The sequence below is a fragment of the Dromiciops gliroides genome, chromosome 2 (assembly GCF_019393635.1).
Source record: "Dromiciops gliroides isolate mDroGli1 chromosome 2, mDroGli1.pri, whole genome shotgun sequence".
In the NCBI taxonomy this organism is placed as follows: Eukaryota; Metazoa; Chordata; class Mammalia; order Microbiotheria; family Microbiotheriidae; genus Dromiciops; species Dromiciops gliroides.
Genome location: NC_057862.1, coordinates 666,140,418 through 666,156,020, shown reverse-complemented (window position 1 = coordinate 666,156,020; position 15,603 = coordinate 666,140,418). Strand labels below are relative to the sequence as shown.

Here is a 15,603-nt window from a genome sequence, read left to right as displayed (position 1 = left end):
CTTCTTTTTGCCTTAGTTTCCTAGGATCACATCACCTACTTCACAGGTTCATTGTGAGGATCAATTTAGATAATATTCATCAAGGGCTTAATACGGCTCCTGACAAATTTGTTCAGTCATGTCTGCTGCTTGTAACCTTCTTTGGCATTTTTGTAGCAAAGATGCTGGAGTCATTTGCCATTTCCTCCTCCAGCTCATTTTACAGATGAGGAAACAAGCAAACAGGGTTAAGTGACCTGCCCAGGGTCACACAGCTAGTAAGTGTCTGAGGTCGAATTTGACCTCAGGTCTTCTGGACTGCAGGCTGAACGCTCTATCCCCTGCACCACCTAGCTGCCTACTACTAGGGCAGAAAGTCATCCATCACTCCTAAAAGCCCTTTCTGCTGTCCCAAGAGGTTTGAAATGTGTTGGGCTTCAAGACAACTCAGCTTTTGTTTCTGTGAAACCTCACCTTGTGATTCTTGGCTGAATCCCATGAATGAAGCTCCCTGAAGAGTTGATGTTACAGCTCCCAGCTCCTCTCCCTTCCCTCCGCCTCTTGACCCCACCCCCACCCCCACCCCCACCCCAACTGGAGACTTGAAGAACAAGTCTGTCCTTATCTCAGCTTCCTTGTGTGAAGTCCTTGAGTGTCCTCCGATTGCTCCACCTGTGTCAATTGTATCTGTCCAGCAAGATTGGAAGCTCTTACCCTTCTGGATATCCTCCACGTGCTCCATAGCCCCTGGCACAGGACTGAGTGCACAGTAGGCATCCTGAAAATGCTGGCTGGAGGGCTAGTTAGATGTGTGGTGGAGACCAGCCTGGGGCCTAAGGACCATTCCTTTCCCTATGAGAGGGGAATGGGAGCTCCCTAAGCTCAGAGACAGTTTTATTCTTGGTTTATGTTACTGGTTCTGACATGTAGTAGGTGCTCAATAAGTGCTTTTGAAAGGAGGGGGGAAGGAAGGAAGGAAGGAAGAAAGGGAGGGAGGGAGGGAGGAAGGAAGGAAGAAAGGGAGGGAGGGAGGAAGGAAGGAAGGAAGGGAGGGAGGGAGGGAGGAAGGAAGAAAGGGAGGGAGGGAAGAAGGGAGATTTCATAGACTACAATGAGTAGCCCTCTTTCCCTTCACTATCTCCCTTGCCTGGAGTTTATCTGTGGGTTTTTTTCTTCTTTGTCTTTCAGTCCAACAAAGTTCCCGTGGTCCAGCACCCTCACCATATGCACCCACTGACTCCCCTCATCACCTACAGCAATGATCACTTTTCCCCTGGCTCCCCACCTGCACACCTCTCCCCAGAGATTGATCCAAAGACAGGTGAGTGAGTGAGTAAATGCCAGGCCTGGTGCTTTCTCCAGTGAGGCCACCCTGTTATGTGACCTCCTAGACATGGGGGCCACTATTGGGTTGGGGTTGGTCTGCCTTCCTGGTGACAGTACCCCTGCCTATGAGAAAATTGCCCTTCCCTTTAATTCAGAATTGCCCTCAGCTCTGGGGGGAAAGGGGATATTCCCCGTGATTGGGAGGGGGGTGTTCTTAGAAATTGTTTTGCCCTGAAATCAGTATTCATAAATGTAACCATCTCCACACTGACTGGAATGGAGACATTACACCATTGTTTCATCTGGATCCATGATTTCATTAGTCACATAATTGTTGGTATGTTGTCCCCCATGCTAGATTGTGAGCTCTCTGAGGGTAGGGCTGCCTTTTGCTTCCCCAGTCCTTAGCATAGTACCTGGCACATAGTAGGTGCTTAATCATTTTTTATTGACTGACTCACTGACTGGTTTAGTGGATAGATCACTGCTCTTGGGGTCAGGGAAAACATTTTAAATCCTGCTTCAGACATTTACTAGTTGTTGGACCCTGGGTCAGTCACTTAACTTTTCCTTTCAACCCTAAATAAGAATAATTAAATCCATGCTAATGATTTCACTGGCTTGTTTTAAGCCTCAATGGAAATAGGTTACGTTAAGCACTTTGCTACTTTTAAAGGGCTCTGTAAATGTCTATTATGAATAGCATTAGTATTTTATAGTCACCCCATGAATAGGATCCTAGATCAAGCTGGAAGGGACCTCAGAAGACATCTAGTCAACCCCCTCATTTTACAAATGGGAAACTGAGGCCCATATCAATTTCATAACTTACCCAACATCACAGTTAGTGAGCATCAGCCAGGATCTGAACCCAGGTCCTCTGACTCTGAAAGTGAATTCACATTCTTTCATACAGCCTAGCTCTCCACCCCACCATTCTTTCTAGGGTAATTAGAACCACCCTAAGGGGGCAGTTTAGTGTTTTCCTCAATCTAGTTACCCTTTATCCTGTTATAATGGAGGGAGATCCCCTCCCAACAGAGGACCTGGTAGAGTTAATGTAAGCCCCTTGAAGGCAGGGAATGTTTCATCTTTGTCTTTGTATACCTGAAGCCTGCCTCACAGTAGGTGTATGATAGATGCCTGTTGATTGATTCCAACTCTGCAGATCAGGGGCAGTGTCTGTCCTAACAATAGCACCTAGCCTCAGCCATCCTCAAATCTCAGCCTCAACTGGACGGCAGCTCTAAGGAGTGACCTAGAGGAGAAAACAAGCATGGCAGCTGGGTCTGACAGTAGCTCCAGTGCTGGGCTTGGAGTCCCCAAAGCCCGAGTTCAGATTCTGCCTCAGACACTCACAAGCCATTTTACCCTGAGCAAGACATGTATCTTAGTTTACTCATTTCATAAATGGAGATAATAAGAGCAACTACCTCAGAAGATTATTTTGGGAATCGAGTGAGATAATGTGTGAAGCACTTTGTAAACTTTAAATTGCTATGTAAATTCTAGTTATTATGATGAAAATAAAAGGGGAATATAACCTATATCAGATTGCTTTGTCTTGGGGAAGGGAAGGAAAGGGAGGGAGGGAGAAAAATTTGGAATTCAAAATCTTATAAAAACAAATGTGGTGGGGCAGCTAGGTGGTGCAGTGGATAGAGCACCGGCCCTGGATTCAGGAGTACCTGATTTCAAATCCGGCCTCAGACACTTAACACTTACTAGCTGTGTGACCCTGGGCAAGTCACTTAACCCCCATTGCCCCTCAAAAAAACAAAAACAAAAAAACCCCACAAAACCAAAACAAATGTGGGGTCAGCTAGGTGGCACAGTGGATAAAGCATCAGCCCCGGATTCAGGAAGACCTGAGTTCAAATCCGGCCTCAGACACTTGATACTTACTAGATGTGTGACCCTGGACAAGTCATTTAACCCTCATTGCCCTGCAAAAAACCTCATAAATGTTATGGGGGCAGCTAGGTGGCGCAATGGATAAAGCATTGGCCCTGGATTTAGGAGAACCTGAGTTCAAATCTGGCCTCAGACACTAGATACTTACTAGCTGTGTGACCCTGGGCAAGTCACTTAACCCTCATTGCCCTGCAAAAACAAAACAAACAAACAAAAAAACCCACAACAAATGTTGAAAACTATCTTTTCATGTAACTGGAAAAACATAATATACTTTACTTTTAAGATTGAAAAAAAATTAAAAATAATTTTTTAGAAAATAAAAGGGGATTCTAGGAGATGTGGTAGGATGTAATGGGGAGAGAAGCCCAGGCACCATGTAATGGGTCTTTCTTTTGAAGCAGGAATCCCCAGGCCACCTCACCCCGCTGAGCTGTCCCCTTATTACCCGCTGTCTCCTGGAGCTGTTGGTCAGATCCCCCATCCGCTGGGCTGGCTCGTCCCACAGTAAGGAAGATTGCAGACCCTCCCTTCTCTCTTCCCCCAGCCCCTTAACAGCACGGTCAGCCTAATCTACCTCGGGAGCAGACCATCTAGGAGGGAGGGGCGCCCTAGCGGATAGCACAGTGACCCTCCCTGGCCATTGGCCTCTCCGACTGAGATGGCGTCCCACCTCTGTCATCTTTGGGGACCCGCCTCCCCCTTTCTGCCAGAATCTAGTCCTCTCTGCTTGCTCTCTCTCTTCCCCTCCTCTCTTCTACCAGCCTCCACTTTTCCTAATGCACTGATGAGGTTTCCTTGCTTTTACCATTTAGGCAAGGCCAGCCAATGTACTCCCTCCCTCCTGGTGGCTTCCGGCACCCGTACCCAGCCCTTGCCATGAACGCCTCGATGTCCAGGTAAGTTTTCCGGCTGGGCTGGCACCTGGAAAAGGGGGATTATCCCCTACCAGGTTACTCTCCTTTCCTTCCATTGAGATTGGCCTTTGTCCTGGCAATCAGAATAGAGATACGGAGCTCTCTTCTCCTTCCTGCTCCTCTGTGCCAAGGCGCACCTGGCTCCGGTGAGAGAGATGACGATAGGAACAGACCCATGGTTTGACTGGTATAGAGAACACCACACACCAGTGCATGTTGACGCCTTCTCCCAGTGTATAGACACTGAAAGTCACCCAGAACAATCAAAAGACCAAGGAAGGGGGCAGCTAGGTGGCGCAGTGGATAGAGCACTGGCCTTGGAGTCGGGAGTACCTGAGTTCAAATCCAGCCTCAAACACTTAACACTTATTAGCTGTGTGACCCTGGGCAAGTCACTTAAACCCAATTGCCTCACTAAAAAAAAAAAAAAAAGGGGGCAGCTAGATGGCGCAGTGGTTAAAGCACCGGCCCTGGATTCAGGAGTACCTGAGTTCAAATCCGGCCTCAGACACTTGACACTTACTAGCTGTATGACTCTGGGCAAGTCACTTAACCCCCATTGCCTAAAAAAAAAAAAAAGACCAAGGAAGGAACTTGCCCAGTGGCATTTGGGTAGTAAGGGGCAGTGCCAGAATTTGAACCCACACCCTCTGCCTCCCTATTTAGAATCCTTTCCATTGCTTTAGGAATCATTCTCTCTGCCAACCTTTCTCTCGATAGCAAAGGGAATATAACTAGAAGCCCAGGCTGGGTCTTGCCCCTCATACCTCCTTCCTTCTCTTTGACTCCTCTCCCTATGATTAGCATCCCCCCCCAATCCTTGAACCTCTACTGACCTCCCTGCCCTGACCCCTCACTCTCCCACCTCTGGCTTCCTTTCCAATGGCCACCATATTCCCTACTCACTGATTCATGGATGACTCCTTCCATCTTCTACCATCCCTTGTGTCCCTCCTACCTTCCTCTCGATGGCCCTCACCTCTTCTTCCCCATGACCCTCTCTCTTGCCCCACTGCCTTCTGGTCCTCACACCTTATTTCCCCCTTCTCTCCACTTATCTTCTTCTTATATGAAGATATATAAAATGTCAGTCCTTTGAGGGGAACAACTATTTTCTTTCTGGTATCTGATACATAGAAGGGACATCTAGATGGCACAGTGGACAGAGTGCTGGGCCTGGAGTTAGGAAGACATCTTCATGAGTTCAAATCTACCCTCAGATGCTTCTTAGCTGTGTGACCCTGGGCAAGTCACTTAACCTGTTTGCCTCAGTTTTCTCATCTGTAAAATAAGCTGGAGAGGGGTGGCTAGGTGGTGCAGTGGATAAAGCACTGGCCCTGGATTCAGGAGTACCTGAGTTCAAATCCAGCCTCAGACACTTGACACTTACTAGCTGTGTGACCCTGGGCAAGTCACTTAATCCCCATTGCCCCCCACACAAAAAAAATAAGCTGGAGAAAGAAATGGCAAAACACTCCAGTATCTTTGCCAAGAAAACCCCCAATGGGATCACAGAGTTGGACATGACTGAACAGCAACAAAACCTAGAAGGAATTTAATGAATGCTGTATTATTGCATTTTCTTTGACCCTCTGTTATTTTCACCTCTTTCGCCCTAACTCTTATCCCTCTCTCCCATGGCCCCTTGGTCCAGCTCTGCTAGCCTAATTGCATCTCCTCGGACACAGCCCTCCATCTCCCATCTCCTTGCCTATACCCTGGCCTAATGCTCTGCCTCCTAATTTCCCAGGATTCCTTCAAGCCCACCTTCTATGAGAGGCCTTTCCCAGTTCCCTTTACAGCTAGTACCTTCCTTGTGAGGTTACCTTACATTTACACTGTATCTGCCTTGAATCTACATAGTATCTGAGTGTCTAAAATGTGAGCTCTTGAGGGCAGAGATCATATTGTCGCCTTTCTGTGTATCCCTTTTTGCTTAATATGGTTTCTGGTATACAATTAGTGCTTAATAAATACTTGTTGATTCAGTAACTGACTGCCTCCTTTTCTCCCTTCTCCTGACCCTCTGATCTTTCTTTCTCAGTGTTCTCTTGTCTGTCTGTGTCCAGAATTAACAGTATGAGTGGAATGAATTGGCATCTTTCTCTGGGCGGGAGGGGATCAGCTTCCCATTCCCCAGACACCATCTTAGAAGCGCTATTTGTTCATGCCCTAAGGCTGAGTGGTTTCTTATTGAAAACTTGGAACAGGACAGTTTCCAAGGCTTAACCCCGAGTTTATATCTTTTGTTTCCCTCCCTGATCAGTTTGGTCTCAAGTCGGTTCTCCCCGCACATGGTGGCCCCTTCCCACCATGGTCTGCCCACATCAGGGATCCCCCATCCAGCCATTGTCTCACCCATCGTCAAACAGGAACCCGCGCCCCCCACTATGAGCCCATCCGTGAGTGCGTAAGTAACCTCTACACCGGAGAGGAGGGATTGGGTTCTATTTCTCTCAGTGTGTTGACTATGATGTGATGTAGGTAGGAAGCTTGGGAGGCCAAGATGGGATGGGCAACTATTCCCTAGGTTTCCTCCCCTAGAAATAGTTCACTTGGACTCTCTATGTTTCATCCCCTCCATTTCAGACCTTTTGTCAGAGAACTCAGAGGACTCGTTCCACCTTTCAGCAGTGGGCAATGTTTTGGAACCATAGAATGTAGGGGCTAGAGGAGACCTTCAAAATGATGTCACCCAACACCTTCACTCAACAGACAGGCCCAGAAAATCTAAGTGACTTGCCAAAAGTAACTCAGGTAGCAAATGACAGAGATAGGACAGCAATCCAAGTCCAGTGACTGCAAATTCATTCCTCTTTCCACTATTCCTCTGCCATACCTGGTAGAGAATGTCATAGACACCATTGATGGGGGCCACAATAGCCACTGTGAGGTGATAGGAGCAGGGGCCCCAAGTTTTCTTTTCACCTTCCCATTCCTAGGGCCTCTGCAGAGGTCAAGGCAGAGGAGCGGACAGGCTGTCTCCAAGAATGGGTCCAATGTTATCCTTTCCATCTGTTCTCAGGAAATCCCCTGTGACGGTGAAAAAGGAAGAAGAGAAGAAGCCCCACGTGAAGAAACCTCTTAATGCCTTCATGTTGTATATGAAGGAAATGAGGGCCAAGGTGGTCGCCGAATGTACGCTGAAAGAGAGCGCAGCCATCAACCAGATCCTGGGAAGGAGGGTAGGAATATCCCACCTCTCCCCTCGCCAAGCCAATCAAACAGCCTTTAGTGCAACTTAAAGCAGCTTCAAGGTTCTAATGTCTCCTTTTGTTTTTTCCTTATTGTCACCATCATCATCATATCGAACCCTAAGTGACTGTTTTATCATTCTTTAATTGCTAAGTTCCACTGAAGTCTTGCTTTGATATCACAGTCATTTCTGAATATGCTCCCTTCAGTTCCACCCTATGGAGCCATCCCCTGGGATGAAGAAAAAGAAATAAGTTAAGCAAAACTACCTGACTGTGATTAACAGCATCTGCAACATTCCACATTCCCCTGCCTCTCTTATGACAAGTCATTTCAATTCTATTTTGTCATGTCATTTTTATATTCTATCATAGCCCATATATCTTATTCCCTGTTGCCAAGACTGGTTGTTTCAATTATGTGTAGTTTTGTTTTATTGTTTATTTACATTGCAAGAGTCATTGTATGTGCTTGTGTATTTTGCATCAGTTCATACAAGTCTTTTCAAAGTTTTCTGAATCTCTTCATATTCACTGTCCCTCAAGGCTCAATAATATCCCATTGTATTTCTCTGTCATAGTTTGTTCCTCTGTTCCCCAATTCCCATCCTCAAGCCATAGTGTTTCCAGTTTTTTGGATACCACACAAAGCGTTATGAATATTTTGGCAAATTAAATGACTTTGACCTCCTTGGGGTCTCACTGCTTACCAGTGAGATCTCTGGGGCAAAGGGTATGAACAGCTGAATTACTTTTCCCTTGGTCTTTCTATTCATAATCCAGTTTAACATGGAGACCCTTGTCCACTAGAATGTAAGCACCCTGAGGGCAGATCCTTTTTTTTTTTAATATCCTCTGCACTTAACAATAGAACCTGACACATAGTAAGCACTAAATATGTGTCTATTGATGGACTGACTCACGATGTCACTGTGCCCAGAGGAAGTAAAGAGCCACAAGTTAAGCCAAAGAGAGCCTTCTCCTCCAGGGCTGCCCACCACCAAAGATGACTTTTCTCCACGGTACTGTTCTCATAATAAAGGCAGCCTTGTTCTTCCCTTCCTCAAGTCTATTCCCTCTCCAATCCACCCTCCACTCAGCTAAGCCACGGAGGTGTTTTTTCTTCTTTTTTTTTCTTTTTTTTGGGGTGGTGAGGCAATTAGGGTTAAGTGACTTGCCCAGGGTCACACAGCTAGTAAGTGTCAAGTGTCTGAGGCCAGATTTGAACTCAGGTCCTCCTGAATCCAGGGCTGGTGCTCTATCCATTGTGCCACCTAGCTGTTCCAAGGTGTTTTTTCTAAAGGAAACCCATGTAAACCCTTTCCCCCATTTAAGGAGCTTCAGGAGCTCCCTATCGCCTCCAAGATCAACCATCAAAACCTCCAGCTAGCATCTAAAACTCTTCTTAAGGTGCAGCTAGGTGGTGTAGTGGATAGAGCACTGGCCCCGGATTCAGGAGGACCTGAGTTCAAATCTGACCTCAGATACTTGACCCTGGGAAAGTCACTTAACCCCAATTGCCTCACCAAAACAAACAAACAAACTAACAAACTCTTCTTAACCTGGTCCCTCCCTGACTTTCCAGTCCTCATAAACTTTTTTCTTGTCCATGTACCCTGGTCTCTTTGCTGTTCCAAATCTATGTACCTTCCATCTCCTGACTCAAGGACTTTGTACTGTCTGTCCCCCACGCCCTTCTTCCTCCCTACCTCCTGGCTTCCTTTAAGACTCAACTCAAACAAGACCTTCTGTCTGGTTTCCCCCAGTTCCTAGTACCTTCCCCTTCCATCTCTCCTTTCTGTATTACAGTTACTTACACATTTGCTCCTAGTTAGAAGGTAAGCTTCCTGAGGGCAGGAATTGTTTGTGCCCCTTACACTTTGTATCCTTAACACTTGACATAGTTTCTGCCACATAGAAAGTGATCAATAAATGCTTATTGACTTACTGCTGGGGAGAAATCTCTTCCCTCCCAGGCTCTTCACTTCTGGTTTTTGCTTTTCCCTCACAGTGGCATTCACTCTCAAGGGAAGAACAGGCCAAGTACTACGAGCTGGCTCGCAAAGAGAGGCAGCTTCACTCCCAGCTCTATCCCACCTGGTCAGCACGGGACAATTACGTAAGTGTCCACCCGAGGCCAGGAGAAGCTTTGTGAGAATCACTCACCAGAGGGGATTTGGGAAGCTCTAGTCAGTCTCCAGGAATTAAGAAGGTTAGGCAAGAAGCATATGGTCAACTGTCCTTGGAGCCAAGAATATGTGGGGTTGAGTCCTTCCTCTGACCCATATTGGCCATGTGATTATGGGCAAATCATTTTACCTCGAATTGCTCTGAGTAACTGAGTAAGATTTAAGTTGCAGGTTAGGGGTCTGTCTGCATAGGGTGATGGAGTTCCCTATACCTTGAACACACAGGTCTAGGGAGAGAAAGAAAAGTCTGCTTAAGGAAACGTGGAATTACGTTGGGGGTGGCCCTAAGTTCCAGGCATCCCCTCTGCTTTACAGAATTAGAATCCGAGAATTAGAAGGGGCCTTGGAAACAATTAGCCCAATAGTTACCTGAAGAAGAATCCACTCTATTTAGCAGAGTCCACAGGGCTTCCTCCAAACAGCCTTTGATGGATGACCTCAGTGACCACTTTTCAAGGCTGTTTATTTTCAGTCAGCTCATTTGCCTCTGTGATTTCCACCAATGCTTCTGAGTCTGCACAAGTCAGATCCCTCTTATGAGTAACAACGCTTCAGATTGTTGGAGGGGATGTCTTTCTTCCTGCCTGAGTGTTCCCTTCTCCAGAATACCCATTAGTAGATCATCTGGCCTAACCTCAAGACCTGTTGGTGTACTCATCCTTCTCAGGATATCTCAGTCATCGATATCCTTCCTTAAATGCGTCTGACCTGAGCGGAATAAAATGGGACCATCTCCTCCTGAACCAAAGACAACGTTAAATTTCTTGGTGGCTAGGGGGCAGCTAGATGGCGCAGTGGTTAAAGCACCGGCCCTGGATTCAGGAGTACCTGAGTTCAAATCCAGCCTCAGACACTTGACACTTACTAGCTGTGTGACTCTGGGCAAGTCACTTAACCCCCATTGCCTTAAAAAAAAAAAAAAATTTCTTGGTGGCTGAATCACACTGTTGACTCATACATACTGAGCTTATGTGGTCCATTCCAACTGCCAGGAATCCTGGGCTTAGAGGTTTCAGAAAGTAGCTGTGGCCATGGGGAAGTCTGAGCCGTGTGATGGCTTTAAAAGCCTGGGGTCCCTTAGATTGTGAAGACAGCTTGGGTCTAATCTCATCTCTGCAATTTAATACCTGTTCACTCATTTTTTCGCTGTGTTTGACTCTTTGTGACCCCACTGGGGGATTTATTGGCAAGGATACTGAAGTAGCTTGACATTTCCTTCTCCAGTTCATATTATAGATGAGGAAACTGGAGCAAGCATGATTAAGTGACTTGCCCAGGGTCACACAGCTAGTTGTGCCTGAGGCTAGATTTGTTTTTTGTTTTGTTTTGTGGGCAATGGGGGTTAAGTGACTTGCCCAGGGTCACACAGCTAGTAAGTGTCAAGTGTCTGAGGCCGGATTTGAACTCAGGTATGGATTTGAAATCAAGTACTCCTGAATCCAGGATGGGTGCTTTATCCACTGTGCTACCTAGCTGCCCCTGAGGCTAGATTTGAACTCTGGGAGAACAGTCTTTCTGACTCCAGCATTTTATTCATTACCCTACCTAGCTAACCTATGTGACCTTAATTAGACAAGATGCTTAACCTCTTGGGTTCATTGTTTCCTCAACCATAAAATGAGGAGATTGGACTAACTGACCTCTAAGGTCCCTTCCTTCTCTAAATCTATGATCCTATAATCCTAGATAGAGGGAAAGGTCTGTAAGAACATGTGAGTCCTCCTCCACCAACTACTCATTAGAATATAAGCTCTCTGTAGGCAGGGACTGTTTATGGATTCCAACCCTTTCATTTTAAACAAGAGTAACTGGGCACCAAGCAGTAGAGTGACTTACCCAGAATCACACAGCTAATAAGTGTCTGAGGTGGGGGTGGCTAGGTGGTGCAGTGGATAAAGCACCGACCTTGGATTCAGGAGTACCTGAGTTCAAATCCAGCCTCAGACATTTGACACTTACTAGCTGTGTGACCCTGGGCAAGTCACTTAACCCCCCTTGCCCCGCAAAAAAAAAGAAATTTAAAAAAAAAAAGTGTCTGAGACACCATTAGCACCTAGATCTCCCTGGCTCCGAGCCCTATAAGAGACAGAGTAGAAGGGAAGTCACCATTGAGAGAAAGACCAAGAGTCTGAGGCCCCCTGGGAAAGGCAGAGGAGGTCTCATTGTTAAAGAGGAAACCCTGGCATAGGGGGCCCCCTTCTCCCTACCTTCTCTTCCTGTGGGCTCCTCCAGGCTGGGCTTCGGCCGCCATGTCTCTAACGCCATCATCTCTCCATGGGTTTCTTTTTTCAGGGCAAGAAGAAGAAGAGAAAACGTGAGAAGCAGCTGTCACAGCCTCCACCACAGCCACAGCCACAAGTTCAAGAGGCTGAGAGTGAGTCCCTCCTTACACTGATGACCCTTTCTCCATTTCTCCCTGGACACCAGGGGTGGGGCCATGGGTCATGGAGACCGAAGGAGGAGCTAGGCTCTCTATCCCCTACTGTGGAGGAGGCATTGTTGGCTGTACTTAGTACCTGTGTGACTCCTTCCTTGTAAATTGGGCACGCTGATAAGTTTTCTACCTTCCATCAAGGTTGTTAGGAATTTTATGTTCTGAACCCATCCTGCATTTTCACTGACATAAAGAGCTCCCAGTGAGGAAACTCCTTCCCCCAATACAGGTCAGCACCTTCTCTGCAGAGCAGCCTGGCTTGTCTAGAGTCACACAGACAATGTATGTCAGGGCTCAGACTTCTAGACTCTGATGCCAGCCCTCCATCCTTGCTGTCAGTCAGTCAATAAACATTGATCTAGCACGTACCGTGTGCCAGTGCTAAGCACAGTGAGGAAAACACTCTGCAAGTCTTAAAGTACTCAATAAATGTCTATGGAAACAGAATGACCCAGTGGGAGGAGCCCTGAGCCTAGAGTCCAAGGTCCTGCATTCAAATCTCCCGGGGTGATGTGGAACAGGTTACCTCCTGGCCCCTGCTCTGTTATCTGCATAATGAGGGAGTTACCCTTCCCACATCCAAAGATATTTGGGGTACCTCATTCCCCAGACTCCAGGGAGCTGGGTGACAATCATATTAATAATTGCCATTTACATGGGGCTTTCAAGTTTGCGAAGGGCCTGACATTCAATTCCTTGATGTTTGATGTTCTTGCAATCAAGTGAAGGGGGCATAGCTGGTATTTATCATCATCCCCATCATCATTGCAATCCCCATTTTAGAGATGAGGAAACTAAGGCACAGAACACTTGCTTCAGTCACTTGCTCATGGTCACACAACTAGTAGGTGTCAGAGGTGGGATTCAAACCCAGGTCTTACAGAGGAACATCCAGCCTTCTATTTACACCACTTCCCTGGCTCTTTTAGCTTAGCTGCTTTCTCCTCTTATATGAGATGCTCATGACCTTTCTCAAAGATCCCTGCATTTCAGAAAACAACGATGATAAATTATATTGTTATTGCTATTATTATAGCTGGTAATTATCACTATGATTTCAGGATTCCAAAGTATTTTACATGCATTCTCTTAATTTGATTCTCAAAATAGCTGTTATAGGCGTGTCTTACTATGCCCATTTATAGTTGAGGAAACTGGAACTTAATGGTTAAGAGACTTGCCAGAAATCACGCAGCTGATAAGTGTCTGAGAGAGATTTGAACTCGGGTCTTTTAGCTCCACCTAAGCTTCTATTGTCTTGGGCAAAAGATTAAAGAACTATTAAGCAGTTATGTGCCAAGCACTGTCCTAAATGCTTTACAAATTTTATGTCATTTGGTTCTCACAGCAAACTTAACAGGTGGGTGCTATTATTATCCCTATTTTACAGTTGAGGAAACTGAGGAAGGAAGGGGTCAAGTGACTGGCCCTGGGTCACGTAGCTAATAATTGTCTCAGGTCAGATTTGAGCTCTACTCTTCCTGACTCCAGGCCCAGCACTGTTCTCTGGGACTCCAGCTACCTGACCATACTGTAGTTGCTGTATAGATTCCGTATTCCTGTCCCTCAGATCTCTTCTCTCCATCCCAAGCCTGCATCTCTCCTAACCCCCTAAAATTCCTTCTTGTTTTCTTCCAGCTATTCTGACCTCCAGGAACAAGAAGCCGTGTCTACACTACCCACCTCCTGAGAAGCCGTGTGACAGCCCTGCCTCCTCACATGGGAGCATGCTGGACTCCCCAGCCACCCCTTCTGCTGCCCTGGCCTCTCCAGCCGCCCCGGCGGCCACTCACTCGGAGCAAGCCCAGCCCCTCTCCCTCACCACCAAGCCAGAGGCCCGGGCCCAACTGGCCCTCCACTCGGCCGCCTTCCTCTCTGCCAAGGCCGCTGCAGCTGCCTCTTCCGGCCCCATGGGCAGCCAGCCTCCCCTCCTCTCCCGGCCCCTCCCCCTGAGCTCCGTGCCCACAACTCTATTGACTTCACCCTCTTCTTTCCAGGCCCCTCTCCATGCCCACCAGGCCCTGCCTGGGCTACAGGCCCAGCCTCTTTCCTTGGTTACCAAATCTGCTCACTAAAGCCTACCCTGCCCCGTCCTCTCCTTGCTGCCAAGGGGCTCCTCCAGAAGTAGCGATTCAGAAAAAATAAAAAGGAAACTTTATTGGTCAATATTTGACCACTCTGGACTATTCGGTAAAGTGTCTGGTAACAGCAGCACTTTACACTTTGTAGATGTAAACGGTAGCTGATTTCAAGAGCTCTTTTTTTTTAAATAAAAAAAAATTAAAAATAAAAAAAAAAGAAGACAAGGAAAAAAAAAACCTGAAAAGTAGTTTGTTATCCTCTCTGTGCTATGGTGGATTGACCTGTGCAGAAGAGACATCTCTCTTCCCCCGAGTCCCACCCCTTCTCTACCTCCATCCCTCCCTCTTCTCTCTGGTCTGCATGTCTGTAATCCCTGTGATTCCCTACCTGGTACCTCTTCCTGTCTCTCCCACCCCTAGGTATTCATCCCTCCCTAGGCTCAGCTCTCAGTATCCAACATGCCTCATGTCTCTGCCTTCCCCAACCTTGGTCCTCTGCCTGGTGCTAAGCCGTCCACCAAGAAGCTGTCTTCTAATGACCCTACTAGCATCTCCCGTCCTCAATGGGATTATCTACCTGCTCCCGCCCCTAACCCTGCCACCTCCTTTCTTCCCCTACCCCCAGACTCCATGACTATGACATGAATCTCTCCTCTATCCTCTGACAAGAGGGCTCCTCTGGAGCAGTTTGGCCCTAGCCCTCAACATTTGGAGGTGTGCCAGATGGGAGACACCTTCTCCACAAAAATGTCTGCATTTTCTTTGTCTCCCATGTCCAGTCCAAACTTCATCCTCATGGTCCCAGGGGAGAGGATTGGACCCCCAAGGCCCAGCCCCTTGGCGAGGACCAGGTTAACATAGTCTGCCAAAGTTTTGAGACCCTCCCTCTCACCTCCCTATCCCCCACCATGCTTCTTTTTGTGTGTATTTCTGTTTTGTTTTTATGTCTTTGGAGCAATTTGAACTCCCAGTTGTCACATTATTTTCACAAAAGAAAATAAAATTGCAGTTGCAAGAGCCCTCCTCAGTATGTGTGTCTTCCATTCAACTGTTCCATTTACTGGGCAAATAAATATACACGATGAGCCCGTCATGCGCCAGGTTCTGTGAGTTAGAACCAAAAACAATGTCCCCTCCCATTGGGGAGGGTGGCAGGGATGAGGGGAGAAGGTTCCAGAGACTGTCACACCCAGATCCTTTAGAGGAGCCGCCCCAGCTGGACTGCCAGGCTCCTGTGTCCAAAGTGCAGGCAAGGGCCCCTGGAGCTACTGGGCTCTGGACTAAAAAAGTCATCTTCTCAAGTCGATGTGAATAATCTTATTGTCTGGATGTGTCCTTGGGGCCACTGTTTGCTTTGTTCTGGCTCTCTAGATCCAATCCAAGGAAGCATGGGCTCCCCCAGTGTGTAATTTAAGATTCTAAATGTGGATTCTAATGTGTTCCCCCAGTTTGGGGAAACTGACTAAAAATCACTGATAAAACGAGTTTAGGTTTTTAAGGGTTTATTGGAAAATAGAAAGAAAAAGATTGAGAACAGAATTCTAACAGCCTGGCATTCTTATCTTTCCT

At 47.0% G+C, this 15,603-nt stretch overlaps 1 protein-coding gene across 2 annotated transcripts in view; it reads left to right on the top strand.

Moving 5' to 3' along the window:
- Positions 1–15,047, top strand: part of TCF7L1 (transcription factor 7 like 1) — a 232,773-nt gene extending 217,726 nt beyond the window's left edge. The window contains exons 5-12 of one of the 2 annotated variants that reach the window (XM_043984462.1): positions 1,168–1,300; positions 3,624–3,726; positions 4,035–4,118; positions 6,403–6,546; positions 7,162–7,321; positions 9,342–9,449; positions 11,812–11,893; positions 13,592–15,047. In XM_043984462.1, the coding sequence (XP_043840397.1) occupies positions 1,168–1,300; positions 3,624–3,726; positions 4,035–4,118; positions 6,403–6,546; positions 7,162–7,321; positions 9,342–9,449; positions 11,812–11,893; positions 13,592–14,028 (1,251 nt within the window). In that variant the 3' untranslated portion in view covers positions 14,029–15,047. Of the gene's footprint in view, positions 1–1,167; positions 1,301–3,620; positions 3,727–4,034; positions 4,119–6,402; positions 6,547–7,161; positions 7,322–9,341; positions 9,450–11,811; positions 11,894–13,591 lie in introns of both variants that reach the window. The other variant, XM_043984461.1, reaches the window with a different exon arrangement.
- The last annotated feature ends 556 nt before the right edge of the window (positions 15,048–15,603 follow it).